Source organism: Entelurus aequoreus, linkage group LG28 (genome assembly GCF_033978785.1).
Source record: "Entelurus aequoreus isolate RoL-2023_Sb linkage group LG28, RoL_Eaeq_v1.1, whole genome shotgun sequence".
Lineage (NCBI taxonomy): Eukaryota > Metazoa > Chordata > Actinopteri > Syngnathiformes > Syngnathidae > Entelurus > Entelurus aequoreus.
In genome coordinates, this window is record NC_084758.1 from 6,171,799 (window position 1) to 6,199,298 (window position 27,500).

Below are 27,500 nucleotides of genomic sequence, written 5' to 3' on the forward strand. Positions count from 1 at the left end.
TAATAATGCTAGTATTGCTGGCAGTGCTAGTAGTGCTAATACTGCTAGTACTGCTAATAATGCTAGTATTGCTGGCAGTGCTAGTAGTACTAATACTGCTAGTACTGCTAATAATGCTAGTATTGCTGGCAGTGCTAGTAGTGCTAATACTGCTAATAAGGCTAGTATTGCTGGCAGTGCTAATACCGCTAGTATTGCTAATACTGCTATCAGTACTAGTAATGCTAATAATGCTAGTATTGCTAGTACTGCTAATACTGCTAGTATTGCTAATAATGCTAGTATTGCTGGCAGTGCTAATACTGCTAGTATTGCTAATACTGCTTTCAGTACTAGTAATGCTAATAATGCTAGTATTGCTAGTAGTGCTAATAATGCTAGTAATGCTAATAATGCTAGTATTACTGGCAGTGCCAATACTGCTAGTATTGTTAATACTGCTAGCGGTACTAGTAGTGCTACTACTGCTAGCAACACTAATAATGCTGGCAGTGCTAGTACTGCTAGCACAGCGTCTCGTACTACAGTTAGCCGCGTTCACCGTTTAGCATAGCCGCCGCTACTGTTGGCGAAGCTACTTCTGCTGGTGCCAGCATGCTACTTGCGATGAAGCGGCAACGTTTCCTTGAACAACAGGAAGTTAGCACAGCGGGTGTCGGCATCGTCCCAACAGAGAAAGAGAGACTCGGCCCATAAAAGTCTGGAGGTGTGCGCGATACATTTTATCTCCGTGTGAAAGATGGACATGATGATGCAACGCCACCACAAGCCCCGCCCCCAGTCAGTGAAGCGGCACCGTCACATTGAAGCACGTTTATTTTACACGTCTGCTGTAAAAAAACAACAACAACAACAACAACAACAAGTAAATCGTGTCAAATACAAACATGGTGATGAACATTTGAAGCAAAGAAGAGTTCAGTGTTTTCGCATACATTCATCGCCACAAATACATCAAAACTTTTTTAAAAATTGCTCCGGGTCCGCCAGAGAATAAGCAGAAAAAAAAAAGCCGGGTTGTGGTTTTATTTTGGGTTTTTTTATGCAAATGTGTCACGGCCAAATATGCAAATTCAACAATGAGGTCGATTGTAGGGAAAAACACTGAAGTACAAGATGGACGTGAAGTCGACCACACGCTGTCAGCCTGTGTGTGCGTGTCTTTGGTAGGGACACACACACACACACACACACACGCACACACACACACACACACACACACACACACACACACACACACACGGAATATCACAACCATGACTTTATTAGATTGTTCACAATTTCTTCATATTTTCACAGTGAATGTTTAGTTTTAACAGGCTTCTATAGAGATGACCTCTCTCTCTCTCTCTCTCTCTCTCTCTCTCTCTCTCTCTCTCGCTCTCTCTCTCTCGCCCTCTCTCTCTCGCCCTCTCTCTCTCTCTCTCACACACAAGGACATTAAATAGAGCAAGGCACTCTGGGTAAAAGAAGGCCAACGTCATGTGCCATGAATCAGTGCAAACGTTTTAAGCTCTGCTGCCCGTGAGGACCATCCAATGAAAAGTCATATTTCAGCATAGCGTCACCTTCATACTTGACTGGTTTTTGACCCCGGACCCTGAACCGCACCACCCCCCACCCCCCACCCCCAGCCCCTAAGTCTGCCTGCCTGGTCCGTGGGTCCAAAGACAACAAAGACTCTCAAGCGGCGCCCTTGCATTATGAATGAAAGAAAAAAGCAAATCAAGGTGAGAAACCGCTCAGTCTTTCCCGGTCTAGCTTCCAGGAGCAAGCCCGTCACCGACAAGACCGAGGGCGGCTCGTGCGAAGGACACGGACAGGAAGAAGAAGCGTCTTGACAGAGTCAAAAAATAAAAGAGAAAGTAAGGATAGACCAATACGAGGTTTTCCCATTGCCCGAGAATGTCTGCTTTGGTTTCTTGTCTTCAGTCAACAAATTCAGAGTCCAAATACTGAGAACCTCCGTGTGGTCTATCCTTGATCCTTCATGTCAACAAAAAGAAAACAAACAAACACGGTGGAGGCAAACCAAAGCAAAATGAAAATGATTGCGAGCCGGTTTGGAGGTGGGTGTAGTGAGAGACAAAATGGTCGAAATGAGTCCCGGCGAAACTACCACACCCCGTTGGTCCAATAGATGTCCCTTTGGTACATTGGCGTGTTAGCGTAGTCGCCTACCTGTTTGTTGCTGTATTTGGGAGGGTTGGCCTTGTAGCTGTAATCCGAATATTGGTCCGAGCCCGTGGAGTTGTTGTCCCCCGTTCCCACGAAGGTGTTGGTGGCGGGGAGGTCCTGCACCGCCTGGTGCTTTTTGGAGGCGGAGGGGGACTGAGGCTGCAGCTGGATGGAGGGCAACGGGGAGTTAGAGCGGTAATGGCGGCCCAGGTCGGGGCTTCCTGGGGGGTAGTTGAGGGGCAAGTGTATCCTGGGACTGTCACTGACCGTGTCGTTGATGAGGTTGAATTTGAGGCCTTTCTGAAGGGTGGCCTCCTCGTCTTCCTCCAGCGGTTTAGCAGGTTTGGGAGCTTTGTTCTTCTTGCTCTTTTTACCTTTGGAGTTCTTGGGTCCCTGCTTAGGGGCGTACAGGTCTTTACTCTCCTTCTTTCCCGCCTGGTAGCCACTCTTTGTGTCCTTTTGGAGGCGATGTCGGATGACCACCACAGCCACGATGACCAGGATGACTACGGCTATTCCCGCCAGGCTTCCGTACAGGATGTTGCTGCGCTGGGCTAGGGCGTAGTTAGGATCTCCAGCAATGTCTCTGTCCAGGGGGGTGTACAGGCTATGTCCCACCAGCACCTCAATGAGCGACACGTTGGCCTTGGTGTCATTGACAAAAACGTGGACCAGTGCGGTCGTGTGGCGGGGTGGTTTGCCGTTGTCCTTGACTTGCACCACCAACCGGTGCAGTCCATTGTGCTCCCCGGTGAACGCCTGCGCCAGGGTGATCTCGCCCGTGGTGGAGGAAATATGAAATAGTCCATACGGGTTCCCCCCAGTGATTGTGTAGACCAGCTCAGCATTGGGCCCAGAGTCAATGTCCTCGGCCTCTACCACCTCTACACGGGTGTTTGGGGCGGTGTCAGGGGTCAGGTATGTGTAGGAGGAGTTTGCGGGTTTGGTGACATAGGGTGCGTTGTCGTTCTCGTCCAGGACATTAATGGTCACACCCACATAGGAGGATCGTGGGGGCTCGCCAGAATCCACTGCTTTCAGACGGAAAGTGTAGGTGCTTTCCTTCTCACGGTCAAAGGAGATGCTTGACAAGATGTTTCCGGTGCCATTCTGGATCACAAACTTGCCATTGTCCGGCTCCACAAAAAGCTTCACTCGTGCATTGTCACCCTTGTCCACGTCAGAAACGGTGACCACACCGACAGGATTGAGAGGAGGCATGTTTTCAATGACGGAGAAACTGTAACCGCTGAGCATAAATTTGGGGTCATTGTCATTGCGGTCCAGGACATTGATCACTACTGTCGCTGTGCCCGTTCTGCTCGGAGAGCCCTTGTCCGCCGCAGCCACGCGAAATTCGTAACGTTCCGTCTCTTCCCGGTCCAGCAGGTTCTTCACGTCAACTTCTCCGGTGTTGGCGTCGATCTCAAAGAGCCCTGAGGCAGAGCGTTCAATGATGCTGTAGACCAGCTCGGCGTTGGAGCCGCTGTCTGCGTCTGTTGCCTCTACATCCAGAACCTTGTCACCAGGCTGGTTGCCCTCTGCGAAATCCACTTCCATCATGACTGGAGAAAAGCTGGGCGTGTTGTCATTCACATCTGTTACCTGGACTTTGAGGGAGTTGGCACTGGACAAAGCAGGGTTGCCAGAATCGACTGCGACTATTTCAATCCTGTAATCTTTGACTCGCTCATAATCCAGCAGGGTGGTCGTTTGCAGGAAGTACTTCCTCCTTTTGTCATTTGTCGACTCGCTTAAAGGTTGCAGCTGAAAGGGTACGTCACCCGCAACCACACAAGTCACCACCGCGTTCTCCCCCTCGTCACGGTCGGACACCTGGACAAGTGCCACCGGCGTGCCCACTGGCATGTCCTCAGAGATGTTGGCTACGCCGTCCTGGTGCGTCACCAGGCCGATCCCGCGGATCTCTATGGTGGGAGCGTTGTCGTTCTGGTCCCTGACGGTGAGGGTCACCAGAACTTTGGAGCTCTTGGAGTTGGGCCCGCGATCTTTGGCTACAACGAAGAACTTGAGGAAGTTCTCTTCCTCACGGTCCACCTGGTTTTTGACGTAGATGACTCCTGTGGATCGGTCGATGCGTAGAAGCCTCTGGACAGCCTCCGACATCTGATGAAGGCTGTAGTCGATCTCTCCGTTGGTGCCAGTGTCTGCGTCGTTAGCCCGGACCTGCAAAGAACAACAAAACTGGTTGAATTAACATTCTACCTTTCAAAGAAATAAACGAAAAGACTATAAAAACATAAAGCTGTTCAGTCAGCGAAACATTATACTGGAATCCAAAGTGAAATGTGTAATTTAAGGTTTTAAGGGTCATGACAACATTTGTCGCATCATTTGGATCTGGCTTGCAAAGTCTCCTGACCGTCGCTAAACCCGCACTCTAAAGATTTTCCAGGCCGGTTGGTTCAAAGCGCTGGCGTTACGTCATCTAACTGCCGTTTAATGGCCAGATGAGTGAATGTTAATGTTCTTGTTATTATCACACAAGCTAGCCGTCCTCGGGGCTCGTTAGGACAACTGAGGACGGATCAGCGCCAGTCCTGATCCTGCTTCCACATACAAAATGAAGCACTCTTGCTACTTGCTCGTGTTTTAGTGCAAAATTAGCTTTTTTGGAATCGTCTTAGAAATTTCAAACTAGAAGACAGTTGCCTCATTTGCGCCCCGAGGGTTACGGACCAGCACTGTCCCAGACAGGGGCGCCGCTAGGCATTTTGGGCCCCATGAAAAGAATCTTTACAGGGCCCCCTGTATTATAATTTCATCATCATTAGGGGCCTCTCTGGGCCCCCCTCCATCATGAACCCCTAGAATCCGTTTCCTTTACCCCCCCCCCTTTTCGGCACCCCTGGTCCCAGAGTCTAAAAACATGAATGCAAGTCAGTTGGAGACAATAAGTTGTCATTTTGAGTTAGCTCAAGTGGCACACCTGAGTGTTACTAACCAGCCACTCAAACGTAACATTTGAGTGGAGTTGAAGCTAAAAAGTATGAACTCGGGTCAAGGAGCCTGTGAGGTGGTGGTGGTCCGACTCAAAGTTAACGTTTAAAGGCCAGTCAGGGTTTTAAAGGTTGACTCCTTCCACAGAATCTAGGAGGGATTTGCCGGGTTCATCCGACCTTCTAATAAAATCGTCTTCTTCTTCACGGGCGGCGAGTGGACGGTGGGAGTTAATGCGGAAGAAAGCGTGGAAGTGAAATGGCCGTTTCTGCCGCCCATTGATTTCCCTTCCTGCAGGAAGACTTTAAGGAGCGTCTCCAAACGGCGGTGAATTATTGACATCTTCGGAGCAGGCTGTAATGAACGGAGCAGAGAGAGCGACTCTGGCTGGCGTCCAACTCTCTGTTTGTCTTCACGTTAACAATTAACCACCGTCGACCCGCTCGCTCCACTCTTTTGTTTTGTGGCTGAGCTGGCTTTCCCGGTTCGGTGCCGGTCTGTGCAGGACTCACCGGTCCCGACCTCACGTCTCACCTTGTCACCACGGCCTGAGATGACGCCTTTTATTGCGGCGCCTCGTTTCCTCGGTTGCCACAGAAACGAGTCTGCTCACATTCCTGCTGTGAATATTTATCTCCAAAAACACAACAATGTGAAGACAAAGCCTTTGGATTTGTTCCTTTAACGCGGCGGTCCAGAATATTCCACACTTTAGATTCTGTAGGCGTGCAGAAGACAACCGGCAGGAAAATGTTCCAAGGTCTCATTCAAGGGGGGGGTCAAACTTTTTTCCATTTTAATCAGGCGGGGGCTATTTTGATATTTTTTATTTTCAAAATAAAGCTCAACCTTCGTCCCGAGGACCCGGAAAGGTCTCAGTCATAAAAATTATTTAAAAAGTCACATGATTTTTTTTCAATGCTTAAATCTCGAGATTAACTTTCCTATTTATGTGTTGATAAAAAAAATTTAAAAAATTGTTTTTAATGTTTTAAGCTCTTTTTGTTAAAGAAACCCCTTCAACAAAAATACAAAATACAAAACGTTTTCCCTCCAAAATGTTTAAATTGGAGAAAAAAAATCAAAGTTTAAAAAAAAAATAAATTCAACGCTAAAATCTCAACATGAACGTTTTTAAAAATATTTTAAGTCCTATTTGTTAAAGAAACCCCTTTTTTAGGGAAAAAAACACAAAATAGATCATTAATTCATAACAACAATGATTTTGATTCATTATTATGTTTGTGTTATTAGAGTCAACATTGCAACTTACATTGGATCCTTACATTTGATATTTTTTCCCCCCACCATTTTTTTCGTAAAATATTGCGAAAAAAGGATCGCAAAAATTTTTTTTTCAACGCTAAATAATAATTCATAACAAAACTGATTTGGATTCATTATAATTTTTTATTAACAATGGCAGTTAAAACAAAAATCCCAGTAAAATTCCGAAGGGATCTAAAAGGGCATCCCTTATAAAATTGTTAAAAAATGTCATATATATATATATATATATATATATATATATATATATATATATATATATATATATATATATATATATATATATATATATATATATATATATATATATATATATATATATATATATATATATGTATATATATTAGTTTTTTCCTTGTTTTATGCTCTATTTGTCATAAAAAAAAGTACAATATTTGATGTGAAGTAATTGGAGCTTTCAATAGATCAATAATTCATAACAACATTGATTTTGATTCATTATTATGTTTGTGTAATTAGAGTCAACATTGCAACTTTATCTCCTTACATTTGATATTTTTTTCCCCCACCATTTTTTTCGTAAAATATTGCGAGAAAGGATCGCAAAAAAATTTTTTTCAATGCTAAAATCTCAAGATCAACTCTTTTTTAAAATATTTTAAGTCCTTTTTGTTAAAGAAACCCCTTTTTTTTAGGGAAAAAAAACACAAAATACATAACGTTTTCCCTCCATAATGTTTAAATTGGAATATTTGATGTAACAAATAATAACAATAATAATTCATAACAACACTGATTTGGATTCATTATAATTTTTTATTAACAATGGCAGTTAAAACAAAAATCCCAGTAAAATTCCGAAGGGATCTAAAAGGGCATCACTTATAAAACTGTTAAAAAATGTCATATATATATATATATATATATATATATATATATATATATATATATATATATATATATATATATATATATATATATATATATTTGTTTTTTCCTTGTTTTATGCTCTATTTGTCATTAAAAAAAAGTACAATATTTGATGTGAAGTAATTGGAGCTTTCAATAGATCAATAATTCATAACAACATTGATTTTGATTCATTATTATGTTTGTGTTATTAGAGTCAACATTGCAACTTTATCTCCTTACATTTGATTTTTTTTTCCCCCACCATTTTTTTCGTAAAATATTGCGAGAAAGGATCGCAAAAAAATTTTTTTCAACGCTAAAATCTCAACATGAACTCTTTTTTAAAATATTTTAAGTCCTTTTTGTTAAAGAAACCCCTTTTTTAGGGAAAAAAAACACAAAATACATAACGTTTTCCCTCCAAAATGTTTAAATTGGAATATTTGATGTAACAAATAATAACAATAATAATTCATAACAAAACTGATTTGGATTCATTATAATTTTTTATTAACAATGGCAGTTAAAACAAAAAATCCCAGTAAAATTTGGAAGGGATCTAAAAGGGCATCACTTATAAAATTGTTAAAAAATGTCATATATATATATATATATATATATATATATATATACATATATATATATATATATATATATATATATATATATATATATATATATATATATATATATATATATATATATATATATATATATATATATATATATATATATATATACTTGTTTTTTCCTTGTTTTATGCTCTATTTGTCATTAAAAAAAAGTACAATATTTGATGTGAAGTAATTGGAGCTTTCAATAGATCAATAATTCATAATAACATTGATTTTGATTCATTATTATGTTTGTGCTATTAGAGTCAACATTGCAACTTTATCTCCTTACATTTGATATTTTTTCCCCCCACCATTTTTTTCGTAAAATATTGCGAGAAAGGATCGCAAAAAACATTTTTTCAACGCTAAAATCTCAAGATCAACTCTTTTTTTAAATATTTTAAGTCCTTTTTGTTAAAGAAACCCCTTTTTTAGGGAAAAAAAACACAAAATACATAACGTTTTCCCTCCAAAATGTTTAAATTGGAATATTTGATGTAACAAATAATAACAATAATAATTCATAACAACACTGATTTGGATTCATTATAATTTTTTATTAACAATGGCAGTTAAAAGAAAAATCCCAGTAAAATTCCGAAGGGATCTAAAAGGGCATCCCTTATAAAATTGTTAAAAAATGTCATATATATATATATATATATATATATATATATATATATATATATATATATATATATATATATATATATATATATATATATATATATATATATATATATATATATATATATTTCCTTGTTTTATGCTCTATTTGTCATAAAAAAGTACAATATTTGATGTGAAGTAATTGGAGCTTTCAATAGATCAATAATTCATAACAACATTGATTTTGATTCATTATTATGTTTGTGCTATTAGAGTCAACATTGCAACTTTATCTCCTTACATTTGATATTTTTTTCCCCCACCATTTTTTTCGTAAAATATTGCGAGAAAGGATCGCAAAAAAATTTTTTTCAACGCTAAAATCTCAAGATCAACTCTTTTTAAAAATATTTTAAGTCCTTTTTGTTAAAGAAACCCCAATGTTTTAGGGAAAAAAAACACAAAATACATAACGTTTTCCCTCCATAATGTTTAAATTGGAATATTTGATGTAACAAATAATAACAATAATAATTCATAACAAAACTGATTTGGATTCATTATAATTTTTTATTAACAATGGCAGTTAAAACAAAAAATCCCAGTAAAATTCGGAAGGGATCTAAAAGGGCATCACTTATAAAACTGTTAAAAAATGTCATATATATATATATATATATATATATATATATATATATATATATATATATATATATATATATATATATATATATATATATATATATATATATATATATATATATATATATATTTGTTTTTTCCTTGTTTTATGCTCTATTTGTCATTAAAAAAAAGTTGAATATTTGATGTGAAGTAATTGGAGCTTTCAATAGATCAATAATTCATAACAACATTGATTTTGATTCATTATTATGTTTGTGTTATTAGAGTCAACATTGCAACTTTATCTCCTTACATTTGATTTTTTTTTTCCCACCATTTTTTCCCGTAAAATATTGAGGGAAAGGATGGCGTGCGACCGGGACAGGAAGTGAGTTGTCTCAAAAGCAACAGGATGCTTGACACCCTGAGTGAGAATAACTCCTCAATAATAGCAGTAAGCTGCGTGGATAATGGCGTGACCCACTCAGATTTAGTCGTGCGGCGCTCGCGGGAAGGCGGCGAGTCAAAGTCACAGCTTTTAGAACGCCGCTTCGCTCCGACGCCCGAGCGCAGGAGCTTACGGGGGGGGGGGGGGGGGGGTGTGGTTAATGTGTGACCACAGGAGGACTCGCCGCCGCCACGTCAGCTGACTGTTTGCACAGCAGGTCATGTTAGCTCCGCCCAGGTCATGTTAGCTCCGCCCAGGTCATGTTAGCTCCGCCCAGGTCAAAGGTGACGCTGACTCAAGTGGAATTTGTCCTCAGAGCCAACTGGAGAACATTCTCTCTGCTCACTAATCACTTCAACCTAAATGTTCAACCTAGAACTTTTCATGTCTTTGTGCCCAAAGTTCAACTCATTGATGTCTTCTTAAGACCAACTTTGGATAGGAACTTCTTAGGACCACATAGCATCATCTTAGGACCAACTTCAGATAGAAACTTCTTAGGACCAACTTCAGGTAGAAACTTCTTAGGATCAACTTCAGATAGAAACTTCTTAGGACCACATAGCATCTTCTTAGGACCAACTTCAGATAGAAACTTCTTAGGACCACATAGCATCTTCTTAGGACCAACTTCAGATAGAAACTTCTTAGGACCACATAGCATCTTCTTAGGACCAACTTCAGATAGAAACTTCTTAGGACCACATAGCATCTTCTTAGGACCAACTTCAGATAGAAACTTCTTAGGACCACATAGCATCTTCTTAGGACCAACTTCAGATAGAAACTTCTTAGGACCACATAGCAACTTCTTAGGACCACATAGCAACTTCTTAGGACAAACTTCAGATAGAAACTTCTTAAGACCAACTTCAGATAGAAACTTTTTAGGACCAACTTCAGATAGAAACTTCTTAGGACTAACGTCACAAAGAAACTACTTAAGACCAACTTCATATAGAATCTTCTTCGGACAAACTTTAGAAACTTCTTAGGACAAACTTCAGATAGAAACTTCTTAGGACCAACTGCAGAGAGAAACTTCCTAGGACCAACTTCAGATAGAAACTTCTTAGGACCAACTTCAGATAGAAACTTTTTAGGACCAACTTCAGATAGAAACTTCTTAGGACCACATAGCAACTTCTTGGGACCAACTTCAGATAGAAACTTCTTAGGACCAACTTCTGATAGAAACTTCTTAGGACCAACTTCAGATGGAAAGTTCTTAAGACCAACTTCAGATAGGAACTTCTTAAGATCAACTTCAGACAGAAACTTCTTAGGACCAACTTCAGATTGAAACTTCTTAAGACCAACTTCAGATAGAAACTTCTTAAGACCAACTTCAGATAGAAACTTCTTAAGACCAACTTCAGATAGGAACTTCTTAGGACCAACTTCAGATAGAAACTTCTTAAGACCAACTTCAGATAGGAACTTCTTAGGACTAACTTCAGATAGAAACTTCTTAGGACCAACTTCAGATAGAAACTTCTTAGGACCAACTTCAGATAGAAACTTCTTAGGACCAACTTCAGATAGAAACTTCTTAGGACCAACTTCAGATAGAAACTTCTTAAGACCAACTTCAGATAGAAACTTCTTAAGACCAACTTCAGATAGAAACTTTTTAGGACCAACTTCAGATAGAAACTTCTTAGGACTAACGTCACAAAGAAACTACTTAAGACCAACTTCATATAGAATCTTCTTCGGACAAACTTTAGAAACTTCTTAGGACAAACTTCAGATAGAAACTTCTTAGGACCAACTGCAGAGAGAAACTTCCTAGGACCAACTTCAGATAGAAACTTCTTAGGACCAACTTCAGATAGAAACTTTTTAGGACCAACTTCAGATAGAAACTTCTTAGGACCACATAGCAACTTCTTGGGACCAACTTCAGATAGAAACTTCTTAGGACCAACTTCTGATAGAAACTTCTTAGGACCAACTTCAGATGGAAAGTTCTTAAGACCAACTTCAGATAGGAACTTCTTAAGATCAACTTCAGACAGAAACTTCTTAGGACCAACTTCAGATTGAAACTTCTTAAGACCAACTTCAGATAGAAACTTCTTAAGACCAACTTCAGATAGAAACTTCTTAAGACCAACTTCAGATAGGAACTTCTTAGGACCAACTTCAGATAGAAACTTCTTAAGACCAACTTCAGATAGGAACTTCTTAGGACTAACTTCAGATAGAAACTTCTTAGGACTAACGTCACAAAGAAACTACTTAAGACCAACTTCATATAGAATCTTCTTCGGACAAACTTTAGAAACTTCTTAGGACTAACTTCAGATAGAAACTTCTTAGGACCAACTTCAGATAGAAACTTCTTAGGACCAACTTCAGATAGAAACTTCTTAGGACCAACTTCTGATAGAAACTTCTTAAGACCAACTTCAGATAGAAACTTCTTAGGACTAACTTCAGATAGAAACTTCTTAGGACCAACTTCAGATAGAAACTTCTTAGGACCAACTTCAGATAGAAACTTCTTAGGACCAACTTCAGATAGAAACTTCTTAGGACCAACTTCTGATAGAAACTTCTTAGGACCAACTTCTGATGGAAAGTTCTTAAGACCAACTTCAGATAGGAACTTCTTAGGACCAACTTCAGATAGAAACTTCTTAGGACTAACGTCACAAAGAAACTACTTAAGACCAACTTCATATAGAATGTTCTTCGGACAAACTTTAGAAACTTCTTAGGACCAACTTCAGATAGAAATTTCTTAGGACCAACTTCAGATAGAAATTTCTTAAGACCAACTGCAGAGAGAAACTTCCTAAGACCTACTTCAGATAGAAACTTCTTAAGATCAACTTCAGATAGAAACTTCTTAGGACCAACTTCAGATAGAAACTTCTTAGGACCATCTTCAGATAGAAACTTCGTAGGACCATCTTCAGATAGAAACTTCTTAGGACCATCTTCAGATAGAAACTTCTTAGGACCAACTTCAGATAGAAACTTCTTAGGAACAACTTCAGATAGAAACTTCTTAGGACCAACTTCAGATAGAAACTTCTTAGGACTAATGTCACAAAGAAACTACTTAAGACCAATTTCAATAGAATCTTCTTCGGACAAACTTTAGAAACTTCTTAGGACTAACTTCAGATAGAAACTTCTTAGGACAAACTTCAGATAGAAATTTCTTAAGACCAACTGCAGAGAGAAACTTCCTAAGACCTACTTCAGATAGAAACTTCTTAAGATCAACTTCAGATAGAAACTTCTTAGGACCAACTTCAGATAGAAACTTCTTAAGATCAACTTCAGATAGAAACTTCTTAGGACCAACTTCAGATAGAAACTTCTTAAGATCAACTTGAGATAGAAACTTCTTAGGACCAACTTCAGATAGAAACTTCTTAAGACCAACTTAACTTCTTAGGACCAACTTCAGATAGAAACTTCTTAAGACCAACTTCAGATAGGAACTTCTTAGGACCAACTTCAGATAGAAACTTCTTAGGACCAACTTCAGATAGAAACTTCTTAGGACTAACGTCACAAAGAAACTACTTAAGACCAACTTCATATAGAATCTTCTTCGGACAAACTTTAGAAACTTCTTAGGACTAACTTCAGATAGAAACTTAGGACCAACTTCAGATAGAAACTTCTTAGGACCAACTTCTGGTAGAAACTTCTTAAGACCAACTTCAGATAGGAACTTCTTAGGACCAACTTCTGGTAGAAACTTCTTAAGACCAACTTCAGATAGGAACTTCTTAGGACCAACTTCAGATAGAAACTTCTTAGGACTAACGTCACAAAGAAACTACTTAAGACCAACTTCATATAGAATCTTCTTCGGACAAACTTTAGAAACTTCTTAGGACTAACTTCAGATAGAAACTTCTTAGGACCAACTTTGGATAGAAACTTCTTAAGACCAACTTTGGATAAAAACTTCTTAGGACCACATAGCAACTTCTTAGGACAAACTTCAGATATAAACTTCTTAGGACCACATAGCAACTTCTTAGGACAAACTTCAGATAGAAACTTCTTAGGACCACATAGCAACTTCTTAGGACCAACTTTAGATAGAAACTTCTTAGGACCACATAGCAACTTCTTAGGACCAACTTCAGATAGAAACTTCTTAGGACCACATAGCAACTTCTTAGGACCAACTTCAGATAGAAACTTCTTAGGACCACATAGCAACTTCTTAGGACCAACTTCAGATAGAAACTTCTTAGGACCACATAGCAACTTCTTAGGACAAACTTCAGATAGAAACTTCTTAAGACCAACTTCAGATAGAAACTTTTTAGGACCAACTTCAGATAGAAACTTCTTAGGACTAACGTCACAAAGAAACTACTTAAGACCAACTTCATATAGAATCTTCTTCGGACAAACTTTAGAAACTTCTTAGGACAAACTTCAGATAGAAACTTCTTAGGACCAACTGCAGAGAGAAACTTCCTAGGACCAACTTCAGATAGAAACTTCTTAGGACCAACTTCAGATAGAAACTTTTTAGGACCAACTTCAGATAGAAACTTCTTAGGACCACATAGCAACTTCTTGGGACCAACTTCAGATAGAAACTTCTTAGGACCAACTTCTGATAGAAACTTCTTAGGACCAACTTCAGATGGAAAGTTCTTAAGACCAACTTCAGATAGGAACTTCTTAAGATCAACTTCAGACAGAAACTTCTTAGGACCAACTTCAGATTGAAACTTCTTAAGACCAACTTCAGATAGAAACTTCTTAAGACCAACTTCAGATAGAAACTTCTTAAGACTAACTTCAGATAGGAACTTCTTAGGACTAACTTCAGATAGAAACTTCTTAGGACCAACTTCAGATAGGAACTTCTTAAGACCAACTTCAGATAGAAACTTCTTAAGACTAACTTCAGATAGGAACTTCTTAGGACTAACTTCAGATAGAAACTTCTTAGGACCAACTTCAGATAGGAACTTCTTAGGACCAACTTCAGATAGAAACTTCTTAAGACCAACTTCAGATAGGAACTTCTTAGGACTAACTTCAGATAGAAACTTCTTAGGACTAACGTCACAAAGAAACTACTTAAGACCAACTTCATATAGAATCTTCTTCGGACAAACTTTAGAAACTTCTTAGGACTAACTTCAGATAGAAACTTCTTAGGACCAACTTCAGATAGAAACTTCTTAGGACCAACTTCAGATAGAAACTTCTTAAGACCTACTTCAGATAGAAACTTCTTAGGACCAACTTCTGATAGAAACTTCTTAAGACCAACTTCAGATAGAAACTTCTTAGGACCAACTTCTGATAGAAACTTCTTAAGACCAACTTCAGATAGAAACTTCTTAGGACTAACTTCAGATAGAAACTTCTTAGGACCAACTTCAGATAGAAACTTCTTAGGACCAACTTCAGATAGAAACTTCTTAGGACCAACTTCAGATAGAAACTTCTTAGGACCAACTTCTGATAGAAACTTCTTAGGACCAACTTCTGATGGAAAGTTCTTAAGACCAACTTCAGATAGGAACTTCTTAAGACCAACTTCAGATAGAAACTTCTTAAGACCAACTTCAGATAGGAACTTCTTAGGACCAACTTCAGATAGAAACTTCTTAGGACTAACGTCACAAAGAAACTACTTAAGACCAACTTCATATAGAATGTTCTTCGGACAAACTTTAGAAACTTCTTAGGACCAACTTCAGATAGAAATTTCTTAGGACCAACTTCAGATAGAAATTTCTTAAGACCAACTGCAGAGAGAAACTTCCTAAGACCTACTTCAGATAGAAACTTCTTAAGATCAACTTCAGATAGAAACTTCTTAGGACCAACTTCAGATAGAAACTTCTTAGGACCATCTTCAGATAGAAACTTCGTAGGACCATCTTCAGATAGAAACTTCTTAGGACCATCTTCAGATAGAAACTTCTTAGGACCAACTTCAGATAGAAACTTCTTAGGAACAACTTCAGATAGAAACTTCTTAGGACCAACTTCAGATAGAAACTTCTTAGGACTAATGTCACAAAGAAACTACTTAAGACCAATTTCAATAGAATCTTCTTCGGACAAACTTTAGAAACTTCTTAGGACTAACTTCAGATAGAAACTTCTTAGGACAAACTTCAGATAGAAATTTCTTAAGACCAACTGCAGAGAGAAACTTCCTAAGACCTACTTCAGATAGAAACTTCTTAAGATCAACTTCAGATAGAAACTTCTTAGGACCAACTTCAGATAGAAACTTCTTAAGATCAACTTCAGATAGAAACTTCTTAGGACCAACTTCAGATAGAAACTTCTTAAGATCAACTTGAGATAGAAACTTCTTAGGACCAACTTCAGATAGAAACTTCTTAAGATCAACTTCAGATAGAAACTTCTTAGGACCAACTTCAGATAGAAACTTCTTAAGATCAACTTGAGATAGAAACTTCTTAGGACCAACTTCAGATAGAAACTTCTTAAGACCAACTTAACTTCTTAGGACCAACTTCAGATAGAAACTTCTTAAGACCAACTTCAGATAGGAACTTCTTAGGACCAACTTCAGATAGAAACTTCTTAGGACCAACTTCAGATAGAAACTTCTTAGGACTAACGTCACAAAGAAACTACTTAAGACCAACTTCATATAGAATCTTCTTCGGACAAACTTTAGAAACTTCTTAGGACTAACTTCAGATAGAAACTTAGGACCAACTTCAGATAGAAACTTCTTAGGACCAACTTCTGGTAGAAACTTCTTAAGACCAACTTCAGATAGGAACTTCTTAGGACCAACTTCTGGTAGAAACTTCTTAAGACCAACTTCAGATAGGAACTTCTTAGGACCAACTTCAGATAGAAACTTCTTAGGACTAACGTCACAAAGAAACTACTTAAGACCAACTTCATATAGAATCTTCTTCGGACAAACTTTAGAAACTTCTTAGGACTAACTTCAGATAGAAACTTCTTAGGACCAACTTCAGATAGAAACTTCTTAGGACCAACTTCTGATAGAAACTTCTTAAGACCAACTTCAGATAGAAACTTCTTAGGAACAACTTCAGATAGAAACTTCTTAAGACCAACTTCAGATATAAACTTCTTAAGACCAACTTCAGATAGGAACTTCTTAGGACCAACTTCAGATAGAAACTTCTTAGGACTAACGTCACAAAGAAACTACTTAAGACCAATTTCATATAGAATGTTCTTCGGACAAACTTTAGAAACTTCTTAGGTCTAACTTCAGACAGAAATTTCTTAGGACCAACTTCAGATAGGAACTTCTTAAGATCAACTTCAGACAGAAACTTCTTAGGACCAACTTCAGATTGAAACTTCTTAGGACCAACTTCAGATAGAAACTTCTTAGGACCAACTTCAGATAGAAACTTCTTAAGACCAACTTCAGATAGAAACTTCTTAGGACCAACTTCTGATAGAAACTTCTTAGGACCAACTTCAGATGGAAAGTTCTTAAGACCAACTTCAGATAGAAACTTCTTAAGACCAACTTCAGATAGGAACTTCTTAAGATCAACTTCAGACAGAAACTTCTTAGGACCAACTTCAGATTGAAACTTCTTAAGACCAACTTCAGATAGAAACTTCTTAAGACCAACTTCAGATAGAAACTTCTTAAGACCAACTTCAGATAGGAACTTCTTAGGACCAACTTCAGATTGAAACTTCTTAGGACCACATAGCAACTTCTTAGGACCAACTTCTGATAGAAACTTCTTAAGACCAACATCAGACAGAAACTTCTTAGGACCAACTTCAGATATAAACTTCTTAAGACCAACTTCAGATAGAAACTTCTTAGGACTAACGTCACAAAGAACTACTTAAGACCAACTTCATATAGAATGTTCTTCGGACAAACTTTAGAAACTTCTTAAGTCTAACTTCAGACAGAAATTTCTTAGGACCAACTTCAGATAGAAACTTCTTAGGACCAACTTCTGGTAGAAACTTCTTAGGACCAACTTCAGATAGAAACTTATTCAACGTATTCTTTAGTCCATAGTAACTGGACTGTTCAGTTTGTTGGTCAGACCTAGTCTTAGTCTTAGTTGGTCAGATCTAGTCTTAGTCTTAGTCGGTCAGATCTAGTCTTAGTCTTAGTTGGTCAAATCTAGTCTTAGACTTAGTTTGGCCAGACCCAGTCTTGGACATGGATTTGTTAGATTTAGTCTCAGTCTAAGATTGGTTTTGGTTTGAGCAGTTTTGGTTTGGACGTCATGACGTCATCCTTCCAACAATGTTGTGTGTGTGTGTGTGTGTGTGTGTGTGTGTGTGTGTGTGTGTGTGTGTGTGTGTGTGTGTGTGTGTGTGTGTGTGTGTGTGTGTGTGTGTGTGTGTGCACTGACCTGCAGCACTGAGTGTCCCTGAGGACTGTTCTCCGGCAGTTCGGCCTCATAGTGGCTCCTCTCAAACTTGGGCGCGTTGTCGTTCTGGTCTGTGACCAGCACCCTCAGCAAGGCGCTGCTCGCCCTGGCCGGCCTCCCGCCGTCGACCACGCGGATGTTGAGGTCGTACGAGTCCTTCTTCTCGCGGTCCAGGTTGCCCATGACCACCAGCTGCGGCAGCTTCTCGTCCGTGTCCACGGCCACCTGCAGGCTGAAGAGGCGGTCGGCGTCGGGCCCCGTGCTCAGCGAGTACTCGGCCACGCCGTTGACGCCCGAGTCTCTGTCGGTCGCCATGGGGATGGAGAAGAGGGCGCCGACGTGCGTGTTCTCGGGGATGGACAAGGTGAGGATGGGCGAGGAGAACTGCGGCGTGTTGTCGTTGATGTCCAGGACCTCGATGCGGCCCTCGATGAGGCGGGGCCCCGAGCCCATGCCCTTCACCATGTCCGTGATGGACACCTCGAACTCCAGGTAGCACTTGTCGCCCTCAAAGAGGTTCCGACAGTCCCTCAGCGTCTCGCGGTCCATGGGGATCTCGGTGGTGTAGATGTCGCCCGTCTTGCCGTCCACCCTCAGGTAGGGCGCGCCCACCTCCAGCTTGTACAGGTGACCCGTGTCGGGGAGGCCCCGGTCCGCCGCCAAGCTGCCCACCAGCGTGTTGGGCGGCTGCTCCTCGGGGATGCGATACGGGACATCGGAGGCCGCGGCGCCGCACAACACCAGCAAGACCGCCGCCAGGTACAGCGGGATGGGCGCCGCCATGACTGGACGCGCCCGCGGCGTTCTGCAAGAGCGGGAGACAGAGGACACGTTAGTCAGACCAGCGGGACTCGAACAAGATGCTCGTCCCTGACAGGAACACTTTTCTGTGTTTGTCTTCTGGGGACACCAAAAACTGTTGCACATATATAAATGTAAGTGCTTGTGTCCCGGGGACACCAAAAACTGTTGCACGTATATACATGTATGTGTTTGTCTCCTGGGGACACCAAAAACTGTTGCACGTATATACATGTATGTGTTTGTCTCCTGGGGACACCAAAAACTGTTGCACGTATATACATGTATGTGTTTGTCTCTTGGGGACACCAAAAACTGTTGCACGTATATAAATGTAAGTGCTTGTGTCCCGGGGACACCAAAAACTGTTGCACGTATATACATGTATGTGTTTGTCTCCTGGGGACACCAAAAACTGTTGCACATATATACATGTATGTGTTTGTTCCCTGGGGACACCAAAAACTATTGCACATATATAAATGTAAGTGCTTGTGTCCCAGGGACACCAAAAACTGTTGCACGTATATACATGTATGTGTTTGTCTCCTGGGGACACCAAAAACTGTTGCACATATATAAATGTAAGTGCTTGTGTCCCGGGGACACCAAAAACTGTTGCACGTATATACATGACGTGTTTGTCTCCTGGGGACACCAAAAACTATTGCACATATATACTTATATGTGTTTGTCTCCTGGGGACACCAAAAACTGTTGCACATATATACTTATATGTGTTTGTCTCCTGGGGACACCAAAAACTGTTGCACATATATACTTATATGTGTTTGTCTCCTGGGGACACCAAAAACTGTTGCACATATATAAATGTAAGTGCTTGTGTCCCGGGGACACCAAAAACTGTTGCACATATATACATGTATGTGTTTGTTCCCTGGGGACACCAAAAACTGTTGCACATATATACATGTATGTGTTTGTCTCCTGGGGACACCAAAAACTGTTGCGCAAGCAGAAGAGTGACCACTTCCTGCCGACCGTCGTTGGTGTTCGCTTTTTGGACAGGAAGTGGGGAACACGCTTCAATAGTCATCAATTATACAAACATGAATCATAATCAATAATCACACAAACGCACACACACACACCCACACACACACACACACACACACACACACACATAGTAACATGCACACATTAACACATTCATACACACGCGTAGTTGCACACACACATTTGAACACACATTCATAGACACACACACACACACACAAATAGTTACACACACAGTAAGACGCGCACACACACACACACACACAGAGTAACACACGCACACAAAGTAGTAGTTGCGCACACACTTTTAAACACACGTGCACAGACACACACACACACACAAATAGTTACACACACAGTAAGAGACACACACACACACACACACACACTCACACAAACGGTTACACACACATGGTTACGCACCCACATATACACCCACACATACACACACTTACATTCACACACAAACACACGCACACACCCACAGTTACACACACACACACACATTAAACACACAGGCATTGTAACACACGCACACACAAGCACGCAAACAAACAAATGAGCAGAAGAGTCACTATTCAACTGAATGTTAGTGAACTACATTACCCAGAAGGCTTAGCGCTGTAGCCAGGACCAGTAAGTAACATGTTCTAAATGTTTTACAACATGTTGTTCTAAAACAAACATTATTCCACAAAGACTAATTAGATTGGTTAAAATGTGTTGTGAATGTTTGGTTGACTTTGTGCCAACATTCCTCGCACAATCAACACACTTTTACACTGTTGTTGGAGTCGTAATGTTCTATTTTAAGTCAGGACTAATACAGCAAATGTTCAACCTGTTGGTGCTCACTGCTTCGTGTGTGTGTGTGTGTGTGTGTGTGTGTGTGTGTGTGTGTGTGTGTGTGTGTGTGTTCTCTGACAAATGCTCAACCAACGGCCAGTGACCTCTGACCCTGAGGCATTTCACGCATCATCGTCGTCGTCGTCGGCGGTCACTCGAAACGAGTATGACTGTCCTCCGTAGGGTCGTCTATTTGTGGATCCGTAGATGGCTGTGTAGGCCAATCCGTGATCCACATATTCCGGGATGTTAGGGTGGATTCCCTATATGGAGGACGCCTGTGCGTGGAATCTTTTAATGTGGGGAGACTGGTGCACGGTCAGCCACCACACAGTCCTTGGCATTGAGCGGGCCAGGGTCCAGTGGCATGGAGACCAAGACGACTGGGGACCCGTCTTTGCTGCAGCCTTCATCCGCCTTCCCAGCCGTTGTGGTGCATTCCGCTGCCGCCATCTTCCGCCTGGTCCACCGTTGAGGCGGTTTTCACTATTCGCCCATAGCTGGGGTTATTTACCCATAGCTGCCACGCATCACCGTGGCAACGGCAATAAAACTAAACTTGCTCAATTTCAGGCTTCTTCTGTGACAACACTCCCACTAAAACTATCCCATTTTACCCATTAAATAAGCCACGCCCACTACATTTTACACACTATATAAGCCACGCCCACTACATTTTACACACTATATAAGCCACGCCCACTACACTTCACCCACTATATAAGTCACGCCCACTACATTTAACCCAGTATATAAGCCACACCCGCTACATTTTTACCCAGTATATAAGCCACGCCCACTACATTTTACCCACTATATAAGCCACCCCCACTAAATGTTACCCACTATATAAGCCACGCCCACTTCATTTTACCCCCTCTATAAGCCACGCCCACTACATTTTACCCACTTTATAAGCCACGCCCACTACATTTGACCCACTATATAAGCCACAGCCACTACATTTTACCCACTATATAGGCCACGCCCACTACATGTGACCCACTATATAAGCCACGCCCACTACATTTGACCCACTATATAAGCCACGCCCACTACATTTGACCCACTATATAAGCCGCGCCCACTACATTTGACCCACTATATAAGCCACGCCCACTACATTTGACCCACTATATAAGCCACGCCCACTACATTTGACCCACTATATAAGCCACGCCCACTACATTTGACCCACTATATAAGCCGCGCCCACTACATTTGACCCACTATATAAGCCACGCCCACTACATTTTACCCACTATATAAGCCACGCCCACTACATTTTACCCACTATATAAGCCACGCCCACTACATTTGACCCACTATATAAGCCACCCCACTACATTTTACCCACTATATAAGCCACGCCCACTACATTTTACCCACTATATAAGCCACCCTCACTACATTTGACCCACTATATAAGCCACGCCCACTACATTTGACCCACTATATAAGCCACGCCCACTACATTTGACCCACTATATAAGCCGCGCCCACTACATTTGACCCACTATATAAGCCACGCCCACTACATTTGACCCACTATATAAGCCACGCCCACTACATTTGACCCACTATATAAGCCACGCCCACTACATTTGACCCACTATATAAGCCGCGCCCACTACATTTGACCCACTATATAAGCCACGCCCACTACATTTTACCCACTATATAAGCCACGCCCACTACATTTTACCCACTATATAAGCCACGCCCACTACATTTGACCCACTATATAAGCCACCCCACTACATTTTACCCACTATATAAGCCACGCCCACTACATTTTACCCACTATATAAGCCACCCTCACTACATTTGACCCACTATATAAGCCACGCCCACTACATTTGACCCACTATATAAGCCGCCCCCACTACATTTTACCCAGTATATAAGCCACGCCCACTACATTTTACCCACTATATAAGCCACGGCCACTACATTTTACCCACTATATAATCCACGCCCACTACATTTTACCCACTATATAAGCCACGCCCACTACATTTTACCGACTATATAAGCCACGCCCACTACATTTTACCCACTATATAGGCCACGCCGACTACAATTGACCCACTATATAAGCCACGCCCACTACATTTTACCCACTATATAAGCCACGCCCACTACATTTTACCCACTATATAGGCCACGCCGACTACAATTGACCCACTATATAAGCCACGCCCACTACATTTTACCCACTATATAGGCCACGCCGACTACAATTGACCCACTATATAAGCCACGCCCACTACATTTTACCCACTATATAAGCCACGCCCACTACATTTTACCCACTATATAGGCCACGCCGACTACATTTGACCCACTATATAAGCCACGCCCACTACATTTGACACACTATATAAGCCACGCCCACTACATTTGACCCACTATATAAGCCACGCCCACTACATTTTACCCACTATATAAACCACCCTCACTACATTTTACCCACGATATAAGCCACGCCCACTACATTTTACCCACTATATAAGCCACGCCCACTACATTTTACCCACTATATAATCCACGCCCACTACATTTTACCCACTATATAAGCCACCCCATTACATTTTACCAACTATATAAGCCACCCCCATTACATTTTACCCACTATATAAGCCACCCCCATTACATTTGACCCACTATATAAGCCACGCCCACTACATTTTACCCACTATATAAACCACCCTCACTACATTTTACCCACGATATAAGCCACGCCCACTACATTTTACCCACTATATAAGCCACGCCCACTACATTTTACCCACTATATAATCCACGCCCACTACATTTTACCCACTATATAAGCCACGCCCACTACATTTTACCGACTATATAAGCCACCCTCACTACAATTTACCCACTATATAGGCCACGCCCACTACAATTGACCCACTATATAAGCCATGCCCACTACATTTTACCCACTATATAAGCCACCCCCACTACATTTTACCCACTATATTAGCCACGCCCACTACATTTTACCCACTATATAAACCGTGCCCACTATATTTTACCCACTATATAAGCCACGCCCACTACATTTTACCCACTATATAAGCCACCCCCATTATATTTGACCCACTATATAAGCCACGCCCACTACATTTGACCCACTATATAAGCCGTGCCCACTATATTTTACCCACTATATAAGCCACGCCCACTACATTTTACCCACTATATAAGCCACCCCCATTATATTTGACCCACTATATAAGCCACGCCCACTACAATTGACCCACTATATAAGCCGTGCCCACTACATTTTACCCACTATATAAGCCACCCCATTACATTTTACCAACTATATAAGCCACCCCCATTACATTTTACCCACTATATAAGCCACCCCCATTACATTTTACCCACTATATAAGCCACCCCCATTACATTTTACCCACTATATAAGCCACGCCCACTATATAAGCCACATATATACTTGTTATTTACACAGAATGTTTATTTACATACCTTCATTGTTTCTAATTGGTGTCTGAGACAAGGCAGTAAAACGGCTGATCAAACAAAACAGAAGTCACGGTCATTAACCACAATTGAAAAGTGTGACTAATCATTATAGTTGGACAGCACTACTAAAAACATCTCCATAATACTGAATCCATTTTATTTCAACAGTCTTTGAGGGCCAGTAAAAACTAGCTAGGGCCCCAAATTAGCCCTCGGGCTGCACTTTGGACACCCTTTTGTTTGTTTGTTGTCACATCCCTGATTTAAAATGCTCAAAGTTACATTTCCAAAGCAACAAACCATCAAAGAGAGTCTTTGAAAGTGAACAATACAACACAAAAAGTATTTTTATCGACTTTAGGCTTGAAAAACAACAAATGCTAGCGTTAGCAACGAGCTAGCTGGCGTCGCTATCTTGTTGACGAGAACGACAACTTTGAGGTCGTGAGAAGTTTGTTGTTGATGTCAAGAGAGAACATTCTTCTTGTGACGTCCTCCTCCCTGATGATTTGTTCCCCCGTGTGTGTGTGTGTGTGTGTGTGTGTGTGTGTGTGTGTGTGTGTGTGTGTGTGTGTGTGTGTGTGTGTGACCATTCCTCTTTCCCACAGTCTGTCTCAGAGCCGACAACTTTATGAACTTTTGTTGTTTTGTTTCCCATCGTGTGTTATACCGGGCTTTCTGCTCCACCGCTCCCAGTCTGTGGAACACTCTCCCTGACCACCTGAGGGCACCACAGACTGTGGATGATTTTAAAAAAGGCTTAAAAAATCTTTCTTTTTAAAAAAGCCTTTTTTTTTTAGATGCGTGCTAGTTCTAGTTTTTATTTTTATTTATTTGTATTATTTTTGTATTTATTTTTCTAATACACTGTAGCACTTGTAGGTTGTTTGCTCAATGGCAATAAAATCTATTATTATTATTAATAAAAGGAGCGCAGTGTGCATGCCAGGCCACTAGTTGGTGCTGTTTCTTTGCAAAGCAACATCTCACTTGTGGAGTTTTTTTTTTTAAGTCGTCTTTAGCGTACAAACGGTGTACTTTGAGACTATGGGCCCTCCTCACATGTTTTTGTCCACCCTGGCTGCATGCCTCGGCGGGGATCGAAACCGAAAGTTAACTTGGCGCGTGTGTGTGCATGGCGCACACACCTTCTTCTAAAACTAGACGTAAAAACAAGCTTGTATCGTTCTGCTCAAAGGTGAGAAAATATTTGACATCATTGATTTTCTGCTATTACGAATCTGTTGTGTCTCAATAGAATAGAATAGGTATTTTTTTACATGTGAATAATATAAATACAGTCTATTATACAGCATTATTCACATGTGAATAATATAAATACAGTCTATTATACAGCATTATTCACATGTGAATAATATAAATACAGTCTATTATACAGCATTATGCACATGTGAATAACATAAATACAGTCTATTATACAGCATTATTCACATGTGAATAATATAAATACAGTCTATTATACAGCATTATTCACATGTGAATAACATAAATACAGTCTATTATACAGCATTATTCACATGTGAATAACATAAATACAGTCTATTATACAGCATTATTCACATGTGAATAACTTAAATAGTCTATTATACAGCATTATTCACATGTGAATAACATAAATACAGTCTATTATACAGCATTATTCGCATGTGAATAACTTAAATAGTCTATTATACAGCATTATTCACATGTGAATAACTTAAATACAGTCTATTTTACAGCATTATTCACTTGTGAATAATATAAATACAGTCTATTATACAGCATTATGCACATGTGAATAACATACATACAGTCTATTATACAGCATTATTCACATGTGAATAACATAAATACAGTCTATTTTACAGCATTATTCACATGTGAATAATATAAATACAGTCTATTATACAGCATTATTCACATGTGAATAACTTAAATACAGTCTATTTTACAGCATTATTCACATGTGAATAATATAAATACCGTCTATTATACAGCATTATTCACATGTGAATAACATAAATACAGTCTATTATACAGCATTATTCACATGTGAATAACTTAAATAGTCTATTATACAGCATTATTCACATGTGAATGACATAAATACAGTCTATTTTACAGCATTATTCACATGTGAATAATATAAATACAGTCTATTATACAGAATTTTTTGCATGTGAATAACATAAATACAGTCTATTATGCAGAATTATTCACATGTGAATAATATAAATACAGTCTATTATACAGCATTATTCACATGTGAATAATATAAATACCGTCTATTATACAGCATTATTCACATGTGAATAACATAAATACAGTCTATTATACAGCATTATTCACATGTGAATAACATAAATACAGTCTATTATACAGCATTATTCACATGTGAATAATATAAATACAGTCTATTATACAGTATTATTCACATGTGAATAACATAAATAGCGTCTATTATACAGCATTATTCACATGTAAATAATATAAATACAGTCTATTATACAGCATTATTCACATGTGAATAATATAAATACAGTCTATTATACAGTATTATTCACATGTGAATAATATAAATACAGTCTATTATACAGCATTATTCACATGTGAATAACATAAATACAGTCTATTATACAGCATTATTCACATGTGAATAACATAAATACAGTCTATTATACAGCATTATTCACATGTGAATAATATAAATACAGTCTATTATACAGTATTATTCACATGTGAATAACACGGTATCTAAAATGCTAACACAAGTGTCTGTGTTAGTATTATTAACTTACAATAACATTATTTTTGTATTGTTTCACTTTCACAAATTCCTCAGTAAATTCACCAAAACGTCACCATGGAGTTATTGAGTCTGTTTAGCTGATTGGAGAGCTAGCTTGCGCAGCTAGTGGGTCCATGACCATGACTTCTGTTTTGTTTGATCAGCCGTTTTAGTGCCCTGTCACAAACACTGTTTGGAAACAATGAAGGTATGTAAATATACATTCTGTGTAAATAACAAGTATATATCTGCGATTTATAGTCCAGTGCGGCTTATATATGTTTTTTTTTTATATAAGTGGGTGTGGCTTATATAAAGGTGCGCTCTTTGGTTCGAAATGTACACTTTTTATACTCTTTTAATGAAAAGAGAATTTAATTTGATGCAGGTTTTTTGCGGAAACAAATTAATGAAAAATAATTACACGATAAGTATTTGTTTCAGTGCAAAATAACAACATTTTGCATATTTAAAAGAGGAATTTGCGTATCTTCCTAACACAGATTTGATCCCAGTACAAATATTTACCCACAAGGAACATGAAATGGTTATATTCAAATGATGTT

General features: G+C 39.6%; 1 protein-coding gene across 3 annotated transcripts in view; it reads right to left on the reverse strand.

The window, feature by feature from the left end:
• LOC133645085 (protocadherin-1-like) overlaps positions 1 to 27,500 on the reverse strand; it is a 458,959-nt gene that overhangs the window by 231,383 nt on the left and 200,076 nt on the right. For 2 of the 3 annotated variants that reach the window (XM_062039876.1, XM_062039878.1), the window contains 2 exons: positions 17,964 to 18,786; positions 2,182 to 4,365 (listed from right to left, as the gene is read on the reverse strand). In XM_062039876.1, coding sequence (XP_061895860.1) covers positions 2,182 to 4,365; positions 17,964 to 18,764 — 2,985 coding nt within the window. In that variant the 5' untranslated portion in view covers positions 18,765 to 18,786. The remainder of the gene's footprint in view (positions 1 to 2,181; positions 4,366 to 17,963; positions 18,787 to 27,500) is intronic. The other variant, XM_062039877.1, reaches the window with a different exon arrangement.